The sequence below is a fragment of the Chaetomium fimeti genome (assembly GCF_033439085.1).
Source record: "Chaetomium fimeti strain CBS 168.71 chromosome Unknown B0H64scaffold_10, whole genome shotgun sequence".
NCBI lineage: Eukaryota > Fungi > Ascomycota > Sordariomycetes > Sordariales > Chaetomiaceae > Chaetomium > Chaetomium fimeti.
Genome location: NW_026944338.1, coordinates 143376 through 155828, shown reverse-complemented (window position 1 = coordinate 155828; position 12453 = coordinate 143376). Strand labels below are relative to the sequence as shown.

The 12453-nt window shown below is 57.5% G+C and overlaps 5 protein-coding genes across 5 annotated transcripts; 3 read left to right on the top strand and 2 right to left on the bottom strand.

Moving 5' to 3' along the window:
• Positions 1 to 293: 293 nt before the first annotated feature.
• B0H64DRAFT_450599 (uncharacterized protein) lies at positions 294 to 1713 on the bottom strand (the record flags this gene model as incomplete). The annotated part of the gene is made up of 3 exons (XM_062807132.1): positions 294 to 765; positions 823 to 1568; positions 1620 to 1713. 3 exons carry the CDS (start codon positions 1711 to 1713, stop codon positions 394 to 396), a joined length of 1212 nt encoding a protein of 403 aa, XP_062654648.1. The 3' UTR covers positions 294 to 393.
• A 701-nt stretch (positions 1714 to 2414) lies between these two features.
• Positions 2415 to 4199, top strand: B0H64DRAFT_409901 (uncharacterized protein). The gene has a single exon (XM_062804750.1). The coding sequence runs from the start codon at positions 2585 to 2587 to the stop codon at positions 4049 to 4051; it is 1467 nt and encodes a 488-aa protein (XP_062654647.1). The 5' UTR covers positions 2415 to 2584; the 3' UTR covers positions 4052 to 4199.
• Positions 4200 to 4505: 306 nt separating this feature from the next.
• B0H64DRAFT_478452 (uncharacterized protein) lies at positions 4506 to 5938 on the top strand. Its single transcript, XM_062808251.1, has 2 exons — positions 4506 to 5316; positions 5375 to 5938. The coding sequence occupies exons 1-2, from the start codon at positions 4710 to 4712 to the stop codon at positions 5929 to 5931; spliced, it is 1164 nt and encodes a 387-aa protein (XP_062654646.1). The 5' UTR covers positions 4506 to 4709; the 3' UTR covers positions 5932 to 5938.
• A 115-nt stretch (positions 5939 to 6053) lies between these two features.
• On the bottom strand, positions 6054 to 8521 carry B0H64DRAFT_420457 (uncharacterized protein; the record flags this gene model as incomplete). The annotated part of the gene is made up of 4 exons (XM_062805460.1): positions 6054 to 6256; positions 6314 to 6994; positions 7061 to 8221; positions 8278 to 8521. The coding sequence occupies 4 exons, from the start codon at positions 8519 to 8521 to the stop codon at positions 6054 to 6056; spliced, it is 2289 nt and encodes a 762-aa protein (XP_062654645.1).
• A 1927-nt stretch (positions 8522 to 10448) lies between these two features.
• Positions 10449 to 12342, top strand: B0H64DRAFT_377897 (major facilitator superfamily domain-containing protein; the record flags this gene model as incomplete). Its single annotated transcript, XM_062802547.1, has 5 exons — positions 10449 to 10715; positions 10778 to 10895; positions 10954 to 10996; positions 11051 to 11186; positions 11242 to 12342. The coding sequence occupies 5 exons, from the start codon at positions 10449 to 10451 to the stop codon at positions 12340 to 12342; spliced, it is 1665 nt and encodes a 554-aa protein (XP_062654644.1).
• Positions 12343 to 12453: the final 111 nt, after the last annotated feature.

Genomic DNA, 12453 nt, shown 5'->3' with positions numbered 1-12453 from the left:
ACCCGAATTGTGGTTCTCCAACAAAACCTCAACTGTTTGCCCTTGCTTCCCGTATCCACGCTACAGCTGGGGTCGACGCATTCCTCCGGGCCGGAGTCAACAATCTTAGTTTGGCCGAGAAACACCTTTGGCTCCCTTTTCCAAGGTACCACAGTGACCGTCCGTCCAAGGTATAAGAAACAATAAGGAAAGCCAACCCCAGCATGACATTAGCCTCTACTTAGCCACCGTGCCTGAAGGCCAGTGCACACATCTAATCCGAGATAGGTCGGAAGACATCAAGTCCAACGCGGGCAACCATGTCCAGCAATTTGCCGCGCTGAATGATTCATCCATGCGTGGATAAACAATGCCCAATATAACGCTGTTCGTCCCACGCGAGTTATGATGCGATCAAACGTGAGGCAAGAAACTTGTCCAGTTGACATCTTGGTAAACAGACTCTGGGAGTGCCCGTAGGCTGAGGACCGACTCGACCAGCACAGCTACTCTCGCGACAATATATCCCAAAACAAACGGCGCATGGACCAAAGGCTTGGCCCATGGGGGGAGCGCGGAGGCCACCTCTAGGAAATGCGTCGCTTCGACTCCGAATAGGACTCGCCCAAGCCAAGGTGTCAAATATGTCCCTACAGGGATGGCGAGGAGGTAAATGGCGATGAGGCCGAAGTCAACGGCCGTGGATCCCATCCAAAGAAACCACTCCGTGTCGGAGGGGAAAGAGGAAACCCACGCGAAGCCAATGTGGAGGCCAAAGAAGAGGAGCTGAAAGAAGAGGGTCTAAATCATTAAGGGGTTGCTAATTCCGTTTTCTGGGAGCACCCTGCTGTTTGCAAGCGTCTGCACTCTAGGTTCTGTCTTGGCCTTCTTCATTTCTCGCCCCCCCGAGGGCCGGAGAACAGCGGAGAGGCCGAACCAGAAAGGGGCGATTAGGCTCTTGGGGTCTGGCGGGGGCTTGATGAAGTCTAGTGGCGTGTGCGTGTACGTCGGCATGAGATCCGGCACGGCCTTAGCAGAACCCCCACAGATATCGAAAATGCTGGTGCGCATTGTGAAGACCCGCTGAGCTTCCGGATCGAGCGGTTTGTAGTACCAAAAAAAGAAGGTATGGGTGGTGCAGAGAATGTAGGCGAGTGTTGTGGCCTCGAGGGTGCAAAACCCGAGACCCGACGCCCCCCTTGCCGTGCAGGACAAGCAGTACCATGCCATTTGTGCCATTGTGACCAGCCTAGCTAAGCCGTCTGCCTTGTTCATCGATCGGATGTCCTCGGTCGAGAGGTCGGGAAGCTCGAGGTACTTGCGTTCGACCAAATAAGCGATTTGTTGGCTATCGACGGGAAAGGGGGCCGCGTCGGGTGGGGCGACCACGATGCCTCCCATGTCGGCGAAGAAGGCATGCCGAATGGTCCACTGCGGATATCCGAGTCGAGCGAAGGTACGAGTGGACTGCCGAGCGGATAGCCACTGTTCGGCGGCGGTGGCCACGAGGACCTCGGGGAAGAAGATGGCAAAGAGTTGCCACCGAAACTTGTTGAGAAGCCACCGGTGCCGTCGAAATCGGATATGTTCTGGAGGTATGTTGAGGCACAACGAAGTCCAGGTGCACAGCCATATCGTACTTAGGCTGCTGATGAGAATGTCGCGTGTCCCGCGGACATTCGGTGAAGAGACCCAGCCATATACCATGTCTTGCGAGGATTGCGCAGGGGCCATGACGGTACGTGCCGTGAATCTAATGCTGGGATCTCTTCTGTCGCCTCCCAGGTTAGGACTATCGATGTCTGCTTCAGATCTTCGTTCCAAGCGCCGTTGAGATCTATCTGACGCAAATCATCGAGCTTTAAAGAGCAAATAAAAGGCGTCGGGCGGGGTGGCGAGCATTTTGGAAGAAGAACAACACCTCAAGCCCGATTCCAAGCAGCGGGCGGGCGAGGCTTTCTTCAAGGGTACCGTATCTGCCGCCTCACGGATCTCGTTGCTGCAATTTGCTCGCGTTAGTTGTAGGTGCCACCGTGGGGTGTTTGGAGGCGTAATTTCCCGGTCTAGGCCGAGGGGGGAAGAGTCTTGAAGCGCAAGGCTCTGTGTTCAGGTAACGGCTGTCGGAATATGGACCCAGGAGGACGGACGGACTGCCAGGAGATGCGGCCAGGAGGAGAGAACGCAAGCAGCATGCGCCGTAGCGCTTGTAGCTGAGATGACACAAAATCGAGTGCCAGGTCCCGACATTTTAAACGGGGCATTTTTCAGAACGGGAGGGAAGCGGCGTGACGACTGTTTCGTGGTCCTCTGAGATGGCCCAGATGGGGGCCGAACACAGGGGTTGTAGAGTGGTTGGTTCCATTTACGCGCTGCGCCCAAAGTGGCGCCCAATACAGAACCATGTTGAGTTGGGCTGAGACATGGACATTCACAAGGTGTGTTTGTGGCACGGGACCAACCGCCCAGTGTCTTGTGCAACCCGTGAAAATGGAGGTAATGGCTGGTTTCCACCAAACATCATCGGTCATGAAGCACTCGTTTCCAAGCAGCCCGAACTAAGTCTTCCCCGGGCATTTCCAGAGAGGAGTTACAGCAACTCGCAGCAATGGCTCCTTACCACCACGAGGTTGCTGTCAACCAAATAGCCACAGCCGTGCGGGCCTTTTTCACCCGCCGTGAGCCGTTTCGAGTCTTCCATGGTTCGACGAATTCCACTCGGCCAGCCCATGACGCGAAGGTAGTCGACATTAGCGCACTCAACAACGTCCTGGAGATTGATGAGGCTTCGAAAACGGCCGTGGTTGAGCCAAACGTCCCTATGGACAAGCTCGTCCAAGCCACGTTGGCTCGTGGCATGGTGCCACCAGTTGTGATGGAGTTCCCCGGCATTACAGTGGGGGGTGGCTTTGCCGGGAGTGCTGGCGAGAGCAGTTCGTTCCGGTATGGCTACTTTGACCAGACTGTCCGAGCTGTGGAGCTGGTCTTGGGCACCGGAGATGTGGTCCGGGCCTCCCCTACCGAGCATCCGGACCTCTTCCGGGGCGCCGCCGGCACTGCCGGGACCCTGGGCATCGCCACAAAACTTGAGCTCAGTCTTATTCCGGCACGGCGTTTCGTCAAGTTAGAATATCACCGGTACAGCACTGTTGCAGACACCCTGGCAGCCGTCCGGCGGGCAACCGAGGATCCGTCGAATGACTACGTCGACGGTATCATCTTCTCCAAGGTGCTTGGCGTGGTTATGACGGGGAAGCTTACCGACGAACTTCCTCCTTCCACGAGTCCCCAAACTTTCAGTGGTTCATGGGACCCTTGGTTCTACCTTCACATCAAGAAAAAGGCCGACTCCCAACCCGAGCCGAACGACCGCCGAGTTGACGTTGACCCGCCGACAGACTACATTCCACTCGCCGAATACCTCTTCCGTTACGACCGAGGTGGGTTTTGGGTCGGGGCGCAAGCGTTTGCATACTTCCCCGTTATCCCCTTCAACCGCCTCACCCGCTGGTTCCTCAATGACTTCATGCACACACGCATGTTGTACCGGGCCTTGCAGGGAACCAACATGTCGTTCGGCCAGATGGTCCAAGACCTGTCTTTACCATACAGCACGGCGGAAGCATTCATCGATTACACGGCGGATCACTTGGACATTTGGCCACTTTGGCTCTGCCCCCTGAAGGGCATTCAGCGGCCGAGTTTCCATCCCTCGTACTGTGGCCCGGACGGGGACGGACCGCCGCAGCCAATGATCAATATCGGGTTGTGGGGGGCGGCGTCGAAGAATGTGGAGACATTCGTACGGCAGAACAGGGAGCTGGAGAGCAGCTTGACCGAGTTGGGTGGCCGCAAGGTGTTGTACTCACACACATATTACACGGAGGATGAGTTCTGGGGGTTGTACGACCGGCCTTGGTACAACGGCCTGAGAAGTATGAAGCAACGACGCTGCCAACCTTGTATGACAAAGTGCATGTTGACGTCGGCAAGGCAACAAGGAAGGGTCGGGGAAGCAAAGGGTGGATGGGGCGGTTGGGTGGAATCTGGCCCTTTGCGGGCTTCGTGGGCATAGCTTCCGCTATTAGGAGCAAGGATTACCTGATCCATCGGGAGCCATGTTGGACGTACTGGAAAGGGGTCGGCGTTCCATTGCCAAGAACGACCCAAGAGCCCGAGGGGAAGAAGGATGCGGTTTAATCTAGGAGCTAGAAATACCCAGGTGACTAACGCCGACCATTGTCGGCGTTTGCCCGTGTTCTATAATACGCACCAGTTGCTCGTACTTTTAGTATACGACACAACACTTTGCAAGTTTGTGTAACGGCCGCCCAGACTCCCCTTACATCACAACAGCAGGTCTTCACATATCTGTCTTGATTGTCGTTCGAACGTTGTTACACTACGGTCCATAATAACGTCATGGTATCGGGGATTGCGAGACCATCTGACAAATGGGTTGATTTGTAAGGTTCTGACCTGGGCGTCAAAAGCCGACGCTAGTCCCGATTTCTAATACCACGATCGACAAAGACATGGCATGGGAACAACAATCCGTCGGTTGGCAAAAGATATCTATATAACAGACAGAAATCAGGCTCATCTTCAAATAGCTTCTCACAACAACCCTCGGTACCTACCCAACTTGACCAGAGCCCCAAACCGCGCCGTTACACACCACCACAGCACCCCTATCCCACCACAATACACATCACCACCTCAAACCACCCACCATGGGCCCCCCCACCACCCCAATCCGCGTCGCCATAATCGGCCTCTCCTCCGCCGCCAAAACAGCCTGGGCCTCCCGCGCCCACCTGCCCTATCTCCTCTCCCCCACCGGCCAGTCCAAGTACCAGATCGTAGCCCTCCTCAACTCGAGCGAGGCCGCGGCCCGCGCCGCCATCGAGGCGTACGACCTGCCGCCCGACACGCGCGCGTACGGCGACCCGGCGGCGCTGGCGGCGGATGCGGACGTCGATCTGGTGGTGTGCAATACGAGGGTGGATAAGCACTATGAGACGGTGCTGCCGAGCGTGAAGGCGGGGAAGGATGTGTTTGTGGAGTGGCCGCTGGCGCAGGATGTGAGGCATGCGAAGGAGCTGGCCGAGGCGGCGAGGGTGGGCGGGGGGAGGACTGTGGTCGGGTTGCAGGGGGGGTTGGCGGCGGTGGCGCTGAAGTTGAGGGCGTTGTTGGAGGAGGGGAGGATTGGGAAGGTGTTGAGCTCGGAGGTGAGGGCGTTTGGGGGGTTGAATGATCGGGAGACGATGCCGGAGGGGTTGCAGTACTTCTCGGAAAGAGCCGTGGGGGGGAACATCTATACGATTGGGTTTGCGCATCGTGAGTTGCATGAGGGCAGGGAGGTTGTCGGGGTATGAGTTGTGCTAACTGGAAGCAGTGCTTGAGGTGGTCCAGGGCGCCATCGGAGAGCTGGGCTCGGCCAAGGGGGATTTCCATCTCCAGCGGCCGGATGTCCCGATCAAGGATGCGACTGGGAAAGTCATCAGGACGGTACGCTCTGAAGTGCCAGATTTGATTCATTTGGCGGGAAAGTGGGACGAGTCATCCATAACGCAAAAGAACGCGACCCTACATTACCGTCTCCGCCGCGGCCAGGGCTTTCCCGGCGAACCGGCACTGAATTGGACCATCAACGGGGAGAAGGGCGAGATCAGAATCATATCGCCGGAAACGGCATTCTTGCAGCTCAGCGACGAGACGGTGCCACGCGTCATCGAAATCCACAACTTCGAGACGAACGAGGTCGACAAGGTGGAGTGGAATTGGGAACAGTGGCAGAATGACATTGATTACGCGGGCAGGGGTATCGGTGCGCTGTACGAGGGCCTTGCCGAAGTCAAGGGCACGGGAGCGAAGGAACACTACCCGACGTTTAACACTGCGGTGAAGAGGCACGAGCTGCTGGAGAACCTATTGGCGGAGTGGAAGGCTTGAGTTTGAGTGGTCTAAGCGCGCTTGATCATGAAAGTCGCTTCTATGTGTCTTGAAAGTTTGGTAATCTTGATCTTTGGCTTTACCAAATAAAAACGCCCCTGGCTGGCTCTTGGGTATCTATTCTACGACGCAACCGAGTTTCTATGAGCTTTTGACGATGACTCCCCCTTAGACCGAGATCCGAAGAAACTGCGCCCCCTGCTCTTCTTCTCTGGCTTAGGCTCCTGCCCGCGGAGAGTTTGCAGGTCGATATATGACTGTGGAAAAACGCCTGTCTTCCCCTTGCTGTTCGTGCCAGACCAACACCAATAGTCCGCGTAGAGGCCTAGGCGCTGTTAGAAACCCGGGCTCCTCGAAGATGCAGCGGAAAGCGGATACTCACATTGCACGTTTGTAATCACCTCTCCCTTCCCAAACGAAAGCCACGGCGACCCCGCTGTAGCTGGCGGCTGCCACTTCCACCTCGCCGTCGCACTCATCCCGTTCTCTCCGCCGATCGGAATCTCCGTCTCCTGGGGCTCTCGGAGCTCGATGACCTTCGCCGGGAACGCCCCGAACTCGCCGTCATGGCGCCCTAGACAGTATTTTCCTCCCCATTTCTCCGGAAAGATGATCCCTACAATGCGCGCGCCCTCCATAAACTCGAGCATGTCCGCGTCATACTTGGGCGGTTTGTCGAGCTTCCCGCGCCCGGGGCGGCGGTAGTGGTCCTTTACCGCCACTGCCGTCGCCAGCCTCGCCACGTTCTCCGGCATGGGCACGGGGGCCGGGGTCTCAGGTAGGTGCAGGTCGAAATCTTGCGGGACCGAGTTCGGAAGCGGTCCGTAACATGTGAAGATGCCGGATATTATGGGGAGTGGTTGCGGGTGGCGCGTGAGGTGACGCAGGAGATCTTTCGCCGACCGGAATACAGTTGCGTCCCCCTCCCTGGTCGTGGTGCCTGCTTGGACACACCACAAACAGGCGTACAACGTTTCTGTGCTGTTGCCCTGTCGGAGGTGGGATTTGAAGAGGAGCCGGAGTCGGTAACGGGCGCCGGATTCAGAAGATCGAACCGCTTCGGCTGTGACGGCGGGTTAGCTAACAAAATACTTGAACGTCCAGGCTGGTCTGTGGCCGGCTTTCTTACCATTACCGGTCATGTCAAGCTCCACCTCATCGAGATCATGGGCATACCCGCAGTCTCCGCATGCTCCAACCTTGGCTGTTTCGTACTGGAACGGGACTGTGATCCCGTCAGACGCGCGCATCATATCTCCGGCCCCGGTCGCCCCGGCACCGTACTCATCCTCGTTGATGAGCTTGATACTGTCCCAGTTACCGTCCTTTCTGAACTTGGTTGCGCCCTTACAGAGCCCCCTCAGTTTGTAATATGTGCTGTCTTGGCGTATGTCGCAATCTGGGATGCGAGGGCTCGCCGGCCTCGATTTGCGGCGTTCGCTATTGAAGCCTGATTCCTTGAGCAACGCATCTAGTCCGATCAAACCTGGCTCCTCTACGCTGCTGTTTTCCGACGAGCGAGTGTTGGTCATGGTGATTGCCGACTCGCGGGAAGCCGGCCAGCCCTGCTCACTGGAATCCTCAGCAATGACGAGGGAGTCCAGACTCCCGAGTAGGGCGGACGAAGATGAGCTGGTATTTGACATGACCGAGGTCCGGGTGTGAGTGGTGGTGCTTGGGCTGGGGGCCGAGTCGAATGTCCTCGGCCGCACCGAGGTATTGAGGGCGAGGTCATGGGGATGTGACCCTACCGGGCCAATGCCAGGTGAAGCGGGAGGTGTGAACGCGTCCTGGGGCTGATATGGCCCATGTGCGGCAGCGGATTGGCTCCGAGCATGCCGGTTTGTTGTTGCAGTTCGCACATCTGCTTCCACGCTGTCTCGCCGATACACCGAGCCGGAGGACGACCGCGTGCCTAGCCGGGGGCCGTGGGGCATGGGCTCGCTGCTCTCGTAATGGACATGGTTATTGCCCTCGTCCTGGGCGGCTCCCGCTCTGGACTGGGCTCGTGGGCGGATAGAACGGGTAGAAGACGGGCGAGAACTATGGCCAGACCGTCCCTCCGGCCGACTTGGGAGGGGAGGCAAGGGAGGGAACCCCCCAGGTGGGATCGCCGGCGTTGTTGTCTCGAGCTTTAACCGTTTTGCCGTTTCGACAACGTCAAGAGCAAAGGCTTTGGTGGCGGCCTGTAGGGCTGCATATTTTGCTTGATCAAACTCATCCGGGTGCGTAAAGTCGTCGAAGTCCCAGAGGAGATCCTCGAGCTGCAGCCGCCTCTTCTCGATGGAGGCTAGTAAATGGGGTCAGCAGCAGACCTGGCAGCCGCAACTGACTGGTATTCCGTACCTTGCTGCACCATGAGGTCGCGGAAGGCATCGCCATACCTGCTAACCTGGTCACGCCAAACTAGCTGCACCTTGTTCAGCGCCCGCTCTCCTTCCCGAATGAGGGCCTGTGCGGCCCTTGACATGGGATCGACATGGTCGGCGGACCCGGGGCTCTGCTGAGGGGCGTTCGTGGCAGCGACATTCCCGGCCGCGACCACGTCCCTGAGGGGTCGGATGAAGAGGTCTTCAGCGTTGGCGGCCATCTCCAGGATGGGATACCGGAGGGGCGGTTACTGGCTAATAGTAGATTACTGTCAACGGTGGTGCGTCGATGCAGCAGCAGCTATTCACAAACGGCAGGTGGGATAAAAGAGGTGCAGCGGGAATTTACAGGCGCCACGGGGCCACGGGGCCACGAGGGAAGGGATGCAAGCTGGGGAAAAGAAGCAGGGGAAACTGACTGCCAGTGGGGGAGTAATAGTGGAATGGGACTCATGGGCTCATGGGAGGATGGCTCGATGGGATGGAAGCGTACCTGGAGTGCCGGGTCACATTGGAGGATGCCAACAGCCGAACACCACCAAAAGGGCCTTGTGAGAAGACTTCTGGAAATTGGATGTTCGGGTCTTTCGTTGCATCAGTTAAGTTTCGCCCGGCGCACCCTCCCCCATCGGCGCCATCCCTCTTCCGTGAACTCCAAAACCCAGTGCGTTGGAACGCTGCGTTCCATGCAGCGCATATGTGGTCTTGGCCCTGCGCTGCCGGGGGTGGCGTTGATGGATGTGCATTGCATTCGATGTTCCAAGAAAAGCGATTGTGGAACATCAACTTGTGATAGCGGAAGGTGGGGGTCTCGGTCGATGAATCAGGGCGAATTGAGTGGTCCTTCAAGTCGCGGTTTCTTCGAGCAAGAGGCGGGAGGAAGTCGTGCGCTGTTGCAGCTTCCTCATTCGCCGCCTGGTTGTTGGGTCCAGAAATCGGGCTAGCCATGTATGAATTGGGTCGATATACTGTGCGAGGATGTGGAAGGCTCCCAAACCAATAATGCAACCAACACTAGCAATGCATCCACAACACCAAAGTGGCAATACGAAAACAGCCAGATCTTGATAACTATCTGCCTTGCCGCGTGTGGGCAAAGGCCCGACGCTGACTTCAAGTTCTGGTAGCGAGACGGATTTTGCACTTGCTCGGGGCAGCAATACGGAGTTGTGGGTTCGCACAGTACAGACGATGCACACGCCATGATCATCGACTTGCGAAATGCGCTCTCTCACAGGCTCGTCAGGCTCTCTCTCCTCTTTCATCCAAAACCCCAGAAAGACATGTCTCGAATCCTATTGAACGACCCGAACCGCGCCGCGTCGTGACACACCATCGAGGCACTATATGTGGGCGCCAACCAGATGCAGACACCGTCTCGTCTCTGCTCACACACTTCCTCGGTCTGCTTCCATGGCCACCAACGGGCTGTGAGTGTGCATTAATGGCATTCGATGCCAAGACCACGTGCTCGATTGTCTGGCTCTCGACGGGAGACCCCCGGCTCTGATATTCGAGAATGAGTGGGACGGTCCCGAATTTGGTTCGCGATTGAGTTCGCAGCCGAACCGCAAATCAGCACCCGCCAACCGAGCTGAAACCGGCATCTCGACCGAACTCAACCTCTGATGTGAGGGGACGAGGCCATGCAGACGGAATACTACCATCACGCCTCGCGAGTGCGCCCGACTCTCAACAATGATTCGGCATCCTTTGGGATTCGCCATGTCCTGCACATAAGATCTTCATTAACGACGAGAGACGCTCGACACGGCAATTGCCAAAGTCGAGACGAGGAGCCGCGATGCAAACCATGCCATGTGCCATCACAGCGAGACACGGCGTTGTGGCTGCCATTGAGGTCGCAACCCCCACACACGGGGAGCAGGGCTGACCGGGTTTAGCGACACCCCCATCGCGGCCGCTTGGCTGTCCCTGCAGGACCCGTGGGAGCCCTGACCGAGCCGATGGTTGGGATAAGCCCCGGTTGTTGGGTCGCCACATCGAAAGACAAAGTCCACACGTGCCTGGACGCCGAAGATGTATATCGCACGAGGCACCCCACGCCGGCTCCGGGCCCTTGAACCCTTCCTTTGTCCAGTCGCCCCGTCCCTTCCTCCACGGCCTTGATGCCGTCCCAGCGTCAACATGGGACACTTTTCCAATCTGGCGGCAAGTCTGCAGACTTTCACGCCGCAGGAGCGCCGCAACATCGCCATATACATTGCGGGGATTATGGTGTACAAGTTTGGCCTTGAAGCCTTCAACGGGTCCATCATCGCCCTCGCCAGCAACAGATACGACTATGAAGCCATCCACAACGGGACACCTAGCCGGACCTTCGAGCGGGTCGGCCTCCTTACCGGCCTCAACCAGGCCTTCCAATGCATTGGGTCAATCCTTATCGGGCCACTGGTATGGGGATCAGGTCTTCGCCCACCAACCGGCACGAACACCGCTCTGACAGCGTGATGCAGGTCAAAAGATACCCCACCAAGAATGTACTCTCATGTGCCATTCTTATTTTCGGCCTCTGTTCGGCTCTCTTGCTCATCATCGATGCGGCCACTGGCGGCACCTTCATGCCGGCGGCTTGTAAGTCACTCCAGCACGCGATGGGCTTCTCGGCGGCATCACTGACAACACATACCAGACCGCACCAACCACCCCGACCATGAGTGGCCCTACTACGGAACGTTCGTGCACCGCCCGATCCAACTACATATGGGCAGCCGCTGACCATCCCTCAGATACAATACCGACGTCATGATCCCGGTATACTCCGTGTGCGGCATCGTGTATGGCATGGTCGAGCTCATCCGAAGAGTCATCCCGCGCGATATCGTTGGGGGGAATATTCAGAAGCTCAAGAAGATGGATTCCCTTGTATGCCCCCCCTCATTGTGCCCCTTCTAGCACCCCTCACACTGACCTTGGTCAGGTCCACATCTTTTACGAAATCTCGGGCACTGCCGGCGCCTTCACGACCGGTCTGGCCATCATCCCCCAGCTCGGCAACAACATGGCCTTTATTATCACCCCGATCTGCTTTACCATTAGCGCCATCGCCTGGTTCTTCATCAGCGAGCTCAACTTCCGTCGCGCGAAACCAACGGTCCTACGTGCTCACGAGAAACCATCGTATTGGAAAGCGGCCTTTAGCGGCCTCTACCTCTTCGGCGAATCAATACTACTAGGCGCCAAAATCCTCCTAACGTCCCGTAAGTTTATTTGGCTGGTACCGGGCTACTCGGTCGCTCTCTACGCCCACCGGTACATCGAGAACGGCATCGCACCGCAAGTGGCGCGCCGGTACCTCGGAAACTCGGCCTGGGCACAAATCATGGTGGGCGGTTCCAATTTGGGCGAACTCTTTGGTGCTTTCTCGGTGCTGCTGTTTACCGACGCCGTCCAGACGCCCATGCCTTGGCTGCGGTTGGATGCTATAATGCTGCTGATCGTTTGGTACATCCCTTTCTGGTATCCGCCCGCAGACCAGGTCGGGCAGGCATGGATCGTCGCCGCCACGTTCGCCCCGATCTCGTACGGCTGGGCGTCGGGTGACATCTCGCTCGCCGCTTACATCCAGGCTTCATTATCGCGCCTCGAGTCGCAGAACAAGAACGTCTCGGCCCTCGGCGCCGTCATGGCCTTCCTCTACTCCTTCTACATCGTCACCTACGCCGTCGCGGGCACGCTGCTGGGCCGCTACCTCGACGGCGTCTACAACAGGTCGGGCGGCATGGAGGGCGGCGGCGTCCACAGCGGGCTGGTGTTTACCGCGGGCGTCCAGATGTCGGTCATCTCGCTGCTCGTCTTCGCAGCCACCTTCGTACCCAAGGGGGCCTTCGCCTTTAACCCCAAAATGATCTCGGAGGACCCCCTCGATGACGACCACATCGAGATCGAGGAACAACGGCCCGGAGCCGAATCCCAAGAGGGGCATCGCCTGGAGAGCGGGTTCAAGAAGCACAGGAGTTATTGCAGCAGCGAGGATGGATCGGAACCCAAAGTGGAAAAGAAGATCAGCGAAATATTGTAGTCGCCGATTGCCTTGTATATACGTTTTGATTTGGTACTTTATGGGCGGTTCCTTGTAAACTTCGCGGATATCCAGCATCGCAATGGCGTTTGGGTTCTTGGGTAGACAGAA